We start from the raw sequence: 11364 nt of genomic DNA on the forward strand, positions 1-11364 counted from the left end.
TCTACTACTACTTCGTGTTTTCCAGGCATGCGCTGCGGGAATACAACATCCACAAGGCGCTGGACCACCCCCGGGTGGTCAAACTGTACGATGTGTTTGAGATCGATGCCAACTCATTCTGCACCGTGCTGGAATACTGTGATGGGCATGATTTGGATTTCTATCTGAAGCAGCACAAGACGATACCGGAGAAGGAGGCTCGATCGATCATCATGCAGGTAATGGTGACCCTTACTCTCATTCCCGGAATCAGTTATTCATTCGGATTTCCTTTTCCTTAGGTGGTATCGGCGCTCAAATACCTAAACGAAATCAAACCCCCGATCATCCACTACGACCTGAAGCCGGGCAACATCCTGCTGACGGAGGGCAACGTGTGCGGTGAGATCAAAATTACCGACTTCGGTCTGTCCAAGGTAATGGACGAAGAGAACTACAATCCGGACCACGGTATGGATCTAACGTCACAAGGTGCTGGAACTTATTGGTGAGCAACCCGGAATAGAAAATGAAGATTTTCTTTCCAACCTCGTCCGTCCGGCTGGTGGCGGCGCCATGACTGTATGGAGCGCCCGAAAACGCCGGCACGGGACGAGTTTCCCACACCACAGCAGCGCTTGAAGCTGTGTGCCTGTCCGGCAATCGACCTATACTGATGCGCTACGTTTTCTGTTTTTTGTTTTGTTTTTCTTCGCCCGTCTAGGTATTTACCGCCGGAGTGCTTCGTCGTCGGCAAGAATCCGCCGAAGATTTCCTCCAAGGTGGACGTGTGGAGCGTCGGGGTGATATTCTACCAGTGTCTCTACGGGAAGAAGCCCTTCGGGCACAACCAGTCGCAAGCAACGATCCTGGAGGAGAACACCATCCTGAAGGCGACCGAGGTGCAGTTCGCCAACAAACCGACCGTCTCGAATGAAGCCAAGGTGAGTGTGAAGGACAGTAGTTCGTAGTAGATACGCGGGTTCACAGCGTTAGCAAGGTTAGCGGCACAAGTGGGTTGTCGTTGGCTCAATGTAGCTGTTGGGCGAGAACGGGAATGCAGCGAGATTCAGGGGAACTTCCAGAAGAAGATTTATGAACGAGTTCCTAGGGTAAATTCTAGAGAACTTCAGGAAGAATTCGCAGACATTTTTTTAGGGAAATTACTAGCAGGACTGCCCAATCTTGTTAACTTGATTTTCTAAATGGTTGCATGATCGATGAACATGTTTTACCTAAGCTGCATTTGGTTTATTTGCTAATCATTGTGGCCTAAAATTCATTGCTGAAGAAAATTGGGTTAGTATGGTTTCATTGTAGAGAAGAACGCTTTCCAAGACGACGAATTGGATTACTTCGTAAGTTGACCAGTATCCGTCTAGACGACTACTCCACCGTGGAAGCGTACGTAAATGAGATGATGAGTACAAGTCTAGGTAGAGCTGGAGTTAGGGCCTAACAGTTTTTGTAAACAATGACTTCTTTCGATGATTTATAGAAATTCAAGGTGCGCTCAAAATCCCAGTGGAACCGGAAGTCCCTGCAGCGGATTTAAAAATCTGGATCAAAACGATCATCGCTTCGGCATGGGACAAGGAATGGGCTAATACCCGAGACCCTTTCTTACGCAAAATAAAAGGAGATACGAAATGCTGGTCCGACACCAAAGACTGGAAGGACCAGAGAGTACTGTCCAGATTACGCTGCGGCTACACCAGATTCTCACACGATCTCGGATCCCGTGATGGATTCCACAAACAATGTATGGGGTGCTCAACCAAAATGTCAGTTGAGTATCTCATAATAAATTGCACATCAAAACCTCCGAGACCAATACGGTATCGGTCTCAGCATCAGAGACGCATTATCCAATGACCCAGACAGGGAAAGATCACTTCTCGACTTCCTTAAAGACACAGGCTATTATCAATATACGTAGAACCCCGCAACAAACAATGACACGACAACGGACGAACGACGGCACTTGGACAATACCAACTCTCTAAATGACATGTCAAACGGAAGAACAACGATAACAACCCCGCAGGCTACGGACATTGACTCTCTCTCTCTCGGAAATTAACCACAACTTCGTTCACCTTCCTTACTGTTAAAACAATCGACACAGAACTCTGAGATATTTAAACTCTGTAATTTATTTATTTTCTCTCCGGGACCCCTCAGGAGCCCCAATCCATCAAAGAGACGAACCAACTAAAGGCTAACAGTCTCTATAATAAAGCAACAAAAAAAAGGTGCGGCCACGCAAACCAACATGACCATCGGGTAGGGAAATACTTCCCCTATCTGATGGTGCTATTGATTTGCTTGGGCGAGCCTTGAGTTTCTAGAAATCATCGAGAGAGAAGTCATTGTTTACAGAAGCTGTTACGCCCTAATTCCAGCTCTATCTAGAAGTCATAAGTTGACCGATGCAGAATTCAAGGTTGATGACGAGTGCCAGTCTGCTGCTGATGGGACTCGAACCGATGGTAATGGGCCTCGAGGCGTCTGGAAGGAAGATCACGGCGGATGCGATAAAGGCCAAGATTCTACAAGTTGTCAAGGTTTCCAACAATTCAAGCTTAAGCGGACATGATGGTGCGTTCTATTCCCAGCAGCAGAAAGGGTCGAAATCATTCAACAAGGTTGGCGTAAATGCTACAAGTGCAAGCGTTTGGGGCACTATTCTGCGGAGTGTCCAATGAAGGATGAGAAGCAGAAGAAGGCCAAATCGAACAAGCCCGGTACGAGGTGGGTTGGATATTCAATTCAGGTGCCGCTTCGCACATGTGTCACAGCGGCATTACACTGGAAGATGCGAAGGTGGATCAGCAGTGAACCTGAGTGGCAAACAATGCTGTGTCGACGGTACACACCGTTGGCAGCGTGAAGATCGAAGCAGATGTCGGCGATGTTGCAATGTTGATTTGTCCAACGTGCTGTGCATTCCCGATCTGGCGATCAACTTGATATCCGTGAGTACGATAACGTTCTCGAAAGATGCATGCGAGATGCGATCGGCTTCCAACGAGGTGGTGGTCATTGCCATGCCATCGAGCTTCAAGATGCTCAGGTTCATAGCAACAGGGATCGATTTCGTTGATGCAGAGATCCAGGCTTGTATTGTGTGCTTGAAGGGAAAACATTTCCGTCATCCTTTCAAGAAGAGCGGAGCTCTTGCAGGAGCAGTGCTTGAGCTGATCCATAGCGATTTATGTGGCCCGATGGAGAATGTGTCCATCGGTGGTAGTCGATATTTCCTAACATTCATTGACGGACGACAACAGCCGCAAGATGTTTGTGTATTTTCTGAAGTCGAAACAGCAAGTTCTGCAGTGTTTTCAAGATTGCAAGTCGATGGTGGAAAACCAGTCCGGCAAACGGTTCAAGCGCATACGGTCCGATAATTACACAGAATAAGTAAACTGTGAGTTTGAAAAATTTCTTCGCAGAACCGGGATGCACCACGAGGTTACGGTGCCGTACAATCCGGAGTCGAACGGTCTAGCTGAGAGAGCGAATCGAACGATCGTTGAACGAGCGCGATGCCTTCTGTTTGATGCGAATCTGTAGAAGCGATTTTGCGCGGAGGCTGTTTCAACTGTTGTATTCCTGATCAACCGATCACCGACGAAAGGTTTACAAGTGACCCCGGAAGAACGGTTCACTGGTGTGCGGCCAGACCTGGCTAAACTACGTGATGAAATTTGCCCAAGGTAAAGCGATCAAAGTAGGACCCGAAACGTCTTCTTCTTCTTTTTCGCATTTCAAGCTTATTGCATATCGCATATTAGCTTATTGCGTGCTCTCAACTTAGTGTTCTAGATGCACTTCCACAGTTATTAATTGAGAGCTTTCGATGCCTGTACCATTTTTGCATTGGTATAATTGTAAGGCAAGTCCAATCATACTCTATTATGCCCCGGGAAGTCGAGAAATTTTCCAACCCGAAAAATTCCTAGACCGAACCGGGAATTGAACCCAGCCACCTCCAGACCCCGAAATGTGAACCTGGCGTTTTCGTTGGATATTCCCATCTTCACTCCGAGAAGTGGCAAAGTCTTTGTGTCATGTGATGTCGTCTTTCTGACCGAAGGGTAGCGGAAATACTGAACAGAGGTCGGAAGTTGAACCTGTGAATGAAATGATGATGGAGTTGTTGAATGATGAAATCGTAGAGGGTAGTGAAGCTACCGGATCACCAGCAGTTTTTGCCGAACTCAATGGAAGAGCACCAGGAAGCCTTTTGGAAGAGGACGATTCTGAAGACGAAATGGATTACGACAGTGCAAACGGCACCATTGAGACGATTCTGGTAACCTCGTCTGCGCTCCTCTCGCAACAAGGAGAGCAGCAAAATGTTGTCAGACGCAGCGAGCGGGATCGCCGAACTCCAGGCAACTATCAACATTTTGATATGAACCACCGTGTACGTCCTGAAACGTTTGTTGAACCCCAGGGAACAGACGAGCATGAGAGAATAATCGAGCCGCAGTCAGTCGGTGAGGCTATGGAAGCTACGATGCATTCGTTGACCATCAACAAGACATGGAATGGAAGCTATTCGAGCTACCGGTAGGCGGGAAGCCTTTGAAGTCTGAATGGATCTTCAAGGGGAAGTTGAATCCGGACGGATCCGTGGAAAGCTACAAGGCAAGACTTTGTTATTAAAAGATTCTCGCAGATCAAGGGAGTTAATTTCAAAGAGATCTACGATTTAAGAGAGGATGATTTTGAAGACGAAACGGATTACGACAGATGAGACGATTCTGGTAACCTCGACTGCGCTCCCCTCGCAACAAGAAGAGCAGCAAAATGTTGTCATTTGATATGACATACAGTGTACGTCCTGAAACGTTCGTTGAACCCCAGGTAACCGACTAGTATGAAAGGATATCGAGCCGTAGTCAGTCGGTGAGGCAATGGAGGCTGACAATCGTGAGCAGTGGCGTGAGGCTATGGAAGCTAAGATGCGTTCGTTGATCATCAACAATACTTGGAAGCTAATCGAGCTACCGGTAGGCGGGAAGCCTTTGAAGTCTGAATGGATCTTCAAGCGGAAGTTGAATCCGGACGGATCCGGATCCGTGGAAAGCTACAAGGCAAGACTTTGTTATCAAAGGATTCTCGCAGATCAAAGAGACCTACTCTTGGTGGTGCAGCAAGGATTGCATATACACCAAATGGATGCGGTAACGGCGTTTCTTCGGGGATAGATCTCCGGTGAAGAAATATGCATGAAGCAACCGGAAGGATTCGTCGACAAGAAAGTTTGTCGTTTGGTAAAGGGGCTGTATGGATTGAAGCAAGCAAGCCGAGTCTGGAATTCGCAGTTGGACGCGGAGCTGAAACGCATGGGTTTGAAGCGATCTAGGTACGATCGGTGCGTGTATTTCAAAACAGAAGGCAACCCAATACTTGTAATCGCCGTCTAGGTGGATGACTTCTTGCTGTTTTCGACGGATCAAACTTTAATCGATACCGTGAAGAAGCAGTTAATGGCGAAGTTTCATATGAAAAACCTGTGAGAGTTATGCTGGATCAAGAAAGGTATCTAGATGAACTACTGGAGCTGTTCAACATGATCAACTGCAATACAGTATCGACGCCCATGGACCCACATCGGCGTTTGACGAAGATGGAATCAACCGAGCAACAGAAGCAACCAATGGAAAGGATTCCGTTTCGCGAATTGGTAGGAGGATTGTAGCTTCTAGCGCACTGCACATGGCCGGATGTGGCTTATGCCGTAAACGTGGTGAGCAGTTTCAGCGTAACCCCAGCGACCAAAAGGATTCTTCGATACCCTAAGGGCACAAAATCGAAGAAGCCTATTTTCCGGAAGCAATCGGAACCATTGTTCGAAGCAATCAGTGACGCAGATTGGGGCAACGACCTTGAAAGCCGTCGTTCTGTCACAGGGTACACGTTTCAGTACTGTGGCGGATCAGTGGCATGGAGTTGTAGGCGACAACCAACTGTGACATTGTCGACTACTGAAGCGGAATATATGGCTCTGTCAGGTGCGACACAGGAAGCTGTTTGGTGGCGCGGATTTCTTTGGCCAGCTGTTACAGTCCCAATCTGATGTGACAACCAAAGTGCGATATGTTTGGCGGAGAAGGAGATCGGCTATTCGCCACGACCTGAGGCACCACTTCGTACGAGAGGCGATCTCGCTACATCACGTCAAATCCGAGCTTCAGAAGACGGACGTTCTCACCAAGCCCATTCCGCGGGTAACCGTTTTGAAGGAGAAAGCTGAAGCAACTCGACTGAAGGGTCCAATCACAGCAGATAATAATTTGATTTCAATAAACTCCGTTTGCATTAGTCACTCGACAAGTACAGTGTTGTCTTTCTTTTTCTCTGAGTTTTTCGAGCGGCTGACGGTTGCGGGCCAGGAATGGAACCAGAGTCTGCAGGTGGCCATGATACTCCGTAGCTTACTGGAATCGTTCAATACTTTAACTACGGCGCTGGAGAGCAGAGCAGACGACGAGCTCACTCTGGAATTGATTAAATCCACGTCAAAAGCCTGGCCATAAGCAAAAGGATTGTCGGCGCAATGATGAAACAAGAAGGAAGCCAGAGCAAGTCTCGTGGTCAGAAATCCGGAGCGAAGCGAAGCCGGAATACTCGTTTGCGGCAAGAAGCAACATGAACCTGGTAAATGCGTGGGTGAACGACTCAGGATTTGGATTCGTTTGAGGATTTGGGTGGAAGCGTGCAGCAGGAAGTCATTTTGGCGGACGGCAAGAAAGCGTCTGCAAAGGGAATCGGACACTCCAAAGTAGCCCTCACAGATGATATTGTACGTGCTGGATTTTGAGTCGAACCTCATCTCCGTGAAGAAGCTTACCGTGAAAGGTGCTACTATGGTCTTCGATGCCAATGGGTGCCGTATTTTGAAAGGTGAGAAGCTTGTCGGTGGTGCTACATCTACTGGTGGATTGTACTATTTGACTATTGCTCACGAATCATTAGCGTCAAGAGAGAGCAAGCACACATCAAGTTGTCAACACACGTGGCATCGCATCTTAGGACACCGTGATCCATGATGCCGTTCGAGAGCTCGAGACCAAGGAATTGGCGACCGGAATCAATGTTCAAGACTGTGGCTGCCGTGCAGTGTGCGAATGTTGTCTGGAAGGAAAGCTGACGCGTCTTCCGTTCCCGAAAAAGACAAAACGCAAATCAAACCTGGATCTTATTCATTCGGACGTATGCGGTCCTATGCGAACAACAACGCCTGGGGGATGTCGATATTTCCTAACTCTGATCGACGATTTCACCCGCTATTGTGGCGTGTATTTCCTGAAAACAAATCAGAGGTGAGAGGTTCAGATCAAGGTGGTGAGTTCCAAAACGACGCGTTGGATGGATTCTGCAAAGAAGAAGGGAATCAAGCAGCAGTTTACCGTTGCAGAACGGTGTATTGGAGCGAAAGAATCGTTCACTGGTGAAGATGGCGCGTTGCATGCTCATCGATTCACGTTTGCCGTTGAAGTACTGGGCAGAGGCTGTCAACACGGCCAATTATTTGCAGAACCGTTTGCCAACCAAACCTTTGCAGAAGACTCCGATCGAAATGTGGAGTGGATCGAAGCCGGATCTAAGTCATTTGAAGATTTTTGGATCACCAGCGTACGTGTGGATTGCCCAACAGAAGAGATCCAAGCTAGAGGCGAAATCAAGAAAACTGGTGTTCATTGGATATTCTCTGCAGCACAAGGCGTATCGCTTCATGGATCCTGAGTACGACAAGCTAACTGTGAGCCGTGATGTACTATTCCTAACGCCGGAGGAGGTTCACGACGAAGACGGTGATTCCAGCGATGAGGATTTCTACGGCTACGAGTCAACTTATGATGATTTTCAAAATCATACGACCGACGATGAAGACCAAACTTTGGAGGAGAGTGGATCAACCGATGGACAGGAGGAGAATGGTGTTGACACTCCACGGCGGTCCGACCGTGCAAATAAAGGTGTACCGCCGAGTCGTTATCCAGATGTAGTCACGTTGGTAACGGAACATCGACATGAGCCAAATTGATATCAGGAAGCCATGGATTGCCCCGAAAGCGAGCAGTGCCACTTGGGAAGTAGTCAGACTCCCCGCTGACAGGAAGGCCATCGGAAGCAAGTGGATTTTTAAGCAGAAGTTCGATGATAACGGTATCATAATACGCTACAAAGCTCGTCTAGTTGCCCAAGGATACAACCAGAAGTACGGAACGGACTATGACGAAATATTTGCACCGGTTGCGAAGCAAACGACTCTTCGTACACTCCTGAGTATCGCTGCACGTCGGAACCTCATAGTGCAGCACGTTGATGTCAAAACGGCATACCTTTATGGTGAATTATCCGAGACGATCTTTATGAAGCAGCCTGCTGGATTTGCGTCTGGTGCCAAGAATGATGTCTGCCGTTTGCGAAAGAGCCTGTATAGTTTGAAACAGGCGGGAAAGAGTGTGCAATGGAAAAAAATCAGCGAGGTGTTACAGGAGCTCGGATACGTACCGTACGTGAGAACATGCCACGGAAGGAAGTCTTTCGTCTTGCTCTATGTAGACGATATGCACATTGTAACGCAAAACGAAGAAGAATACGGAAGGGTTTGTAAATTTCTGCAGCGATATTTTAAAATCACATGTCTTGGAGCTGTTTCGGTATCCAGATTCAGAGAACGCAAAGTGGCCAGTTCCTGTTGAATCAGCGCGCTTACATCCTGAGGGGGTAGCGGCTAAGTTTGGACAAGACAAAGCGAAGCCGTCTCACATTCCAATGGACCTCGGATATCCGAATCTACAACAAATGGAGGAGGATCCGATGCCGCGGAACGAGGAGTTCCAAAGCTTAGTGAGTGCTTTGCTATATATTGCGGAGAATACGAGAACCTGACATTGCCATTAGCGCATCCATTCTTGAGATTGAAGCTAGGAGATGCAGGACCACTAGAAGCATGCGTATACGCTGACTGGGCTGGTGATCGTGCGGACCGGAAAAGCAACACTGCATTCGTTTTTCGACATGGCGGATTAATTTGCTGGACGGCTAGGAAGCAGCAGTGCGTCACACTTTCTTCAACCGAAGCGGAATATGTCGCCTTATCAGAAGCTAGTCGTGAGTTACTCTGGCTTCTTAAGCTGATGAAGGACGTAGGAGAGATCGTTGCCAAACCCATCACGGTACAGGAGGACAATCAAAGCTGTATTGCGATGCTGCGGTCTGACACATTGACACAAGGTACAATTTCGTCAAGGAGTTGGTATGAACGTTTATTGCCCTACGGAGCTGATGGTTGCTGACGTACTCACGAAGAGCCGTTAGCAAGAGTCACACTAGAGCAGTTGTTGCGGAAGAAGATTGACCTTCAGTGCGTCGAGCTTGAGGAGGAGTGAAGGCGAAAGCTGAAGCAACTCGACTGAAGGGTCCAATACCCTCCAAGACGTTTCAGTGAAGCTGTTAAGGATTTAGGAATAAATCAAATTCACGGTTAAGGAAGGGATCTTGTAGTAAGCGTTGAATGTGATATTGAATAAAATGTCTGTAGTACTAGTCATTACCAGTCGTGTTTCCATGACGGTCTAGAAACCTTTAAATTCCAATAGGATTTCTGAGCGAATTTAAAGGATTCTTTATGAAATCTATGCAGACTGCAATGAGAGCTTCAAGAGAAATTCGTACAGAAGAAAGGGAAGCTCAGGAAGTATACAGAAGATAACAAGGAATCCGCAGTAGAGTCCAAAAGAAATTTCAAGGAAGACTTTGCAAATAGGCCTAGGGGGAATTTGTAGCCAGGTCTTGGAGGAATTTCCTGAGTTATTTCGAAGAAAGTCATAGAACTCTGGGTAACATGTAAAAAGTAGTTCGGAAATAATTATTTGAGTATCATGTTCGAGAGCTTACATGACAGTCCAGCTAGACAGTTATTTTGGAAGACGACCAAAAATAGTTTCTAGATAAGCTCAGGATAGATCCATAGTCAAGATTGTACTTAAAGCCGAGGTGGAATTCATAAATCGAGAACTGCAGTCCTGGAGAAATTCACACAGAATTCAGAAGTACTTTCTAGAGATGTCTAGGAACCAACCCTGTCCGGCTTGGTAATAGATCAGTCCACGAATGTTTTCTGCTCCCTATCCGTAAATTTTGACAGCTCTGGGTGGTTTGTATTGGCTCCCATTCGTTGATAGGGAGCAAAACGTGCATGAACTGACTTAGCTATATGAGCCCCCAACTGCAAGGCTGTACCTTGCAACATGTAGGAATTTCCGGAAAGGATATGAAGAAAGCTTCACGCGAAGTGTTGCCATACTGTTGGGGTTACATTTCCCGACGAAATGTCAGATCAATTTAGAGTCGCCAAACCCACCATCTAACAACCCCCATTCTCCGTCTCCCTTCTTTCCACAGAGTTTCATCCGAGGCTGCTTGGCCTACCGCAAGGAGGACCGCATGGACGTGTTCGCGCTGGCCAAGCACGAATACCTGCAGCCGCCGGTTTCCAAGCATAACCGATCGGCGGCGGCTGCCTCCAGCAATCAGCACGGCAGCGGCAACAGCGGTGTCAGCGGTCAGGCCGGAGCCGGCAGCGGGGCCGGCGGCGGCGGTGGTGGCTCCGGTGGGTCGGCCGGCGGCGGTGGCAATCAAGCCGGACAACAGACGTCCTTCTCCACGGGGATGTTTGGCAACATGAACCAGTCCAGTTCGTCTTAGCTGTTTTTCAACAGCAGTTTGTTGAAAAGCGCTGCTGGGCCTAACAATAACCACATAAACATCAACAACATCAACCACAACAACAGCATCGTCACCAATGTTGGCAGCACTGTCCTTGCCGTTGCTGCCAACCTTGCGACGGTGACGGCAACAACTCCGATGATGATGGCGACGACGACGAATGCGATCAACATCGCAGCGATTACTGCTACCTGTGGTAATCTGACCAATAGTAACAATAATCATAGAATCAACAACAACAACAACAACGTTTCGCCGCCCACGTCATCCAAATCGTCCAAGTAGACGGCGTCGATAGCGACGGCGGTGGCGGCGGCAGCGTCGGCGGCATTTGCCGAGGTCAATCCGAGAGATGTTCGTACTGTGTAAGTAAAACCAAAAACCAAACAAAACAAATACAAGCAAATGTGATGTGCTTAGCAAAACCCTTGACAAAAAACATAGAACACAATAGATGGTAACCACATCCCCGCGTTCCCAACCAATACAAACAAACAAAAAAACAGTTCACGCACACATCAAAACAAACGAAATCCTAAAGCGGAGGAGCGAAGGAGACATGCACGGAACCATCATCCTTCATCCTAACCCTAGAAGAATTTAAAAGTAAAAAAAAAAAACAATGCAAAAAAA

The 11364-nt window shown here is 47.6% G+C and overlaps 1 protein-coding gene across 1 annotated transcript in view; it reads left to right on the forward strand.

The window, feature by feature from the left end:
• The window catches only part of Tlk (Tousled-like kinase), a 114752-nt gene extending 103388 nt beyond the window's left edge, over positions 1 to 11364 (forward strand). The window contains exons 5-8 of the mRNA XM_065228881.1: positions 26 to 218; positions 282 to 487; positions 704 to 923; positions 10408 to 11364. Coding sequence (XP_065084953.1) covers positions 26 to 218; positions 282 to 487; positions 704 to 923; positions 10408 to 10710 — 922 coding nt within the window. The 3' untranslated portion in view covers positions 10711 to 11364. The remainder of the gene's footprint in view (positions 1 to 25; positions 219 to 281; positions 488 to 703; positions 924 to 10407) is intronic.

Source organism: Ochlerotatus camptorhynchus, unplaced genomic scaffold (genome assembly GCF_037179485.1).
Source record: "Ochlerotatus camptorhynchus isolate MF236.1 unplaced genomic scaffold, CSIRO-AGI_Acam_v1.1 ptg000304l, whole genome shotgun sequence".
Taxonomy (NCBI): domain Eukaryota; kingdom Metazoa; phylum Arthropoda; class Insecta; order Diptera; family Culicidae; genus Ochlerotatus; species Ochlerotatus camptorhynchus.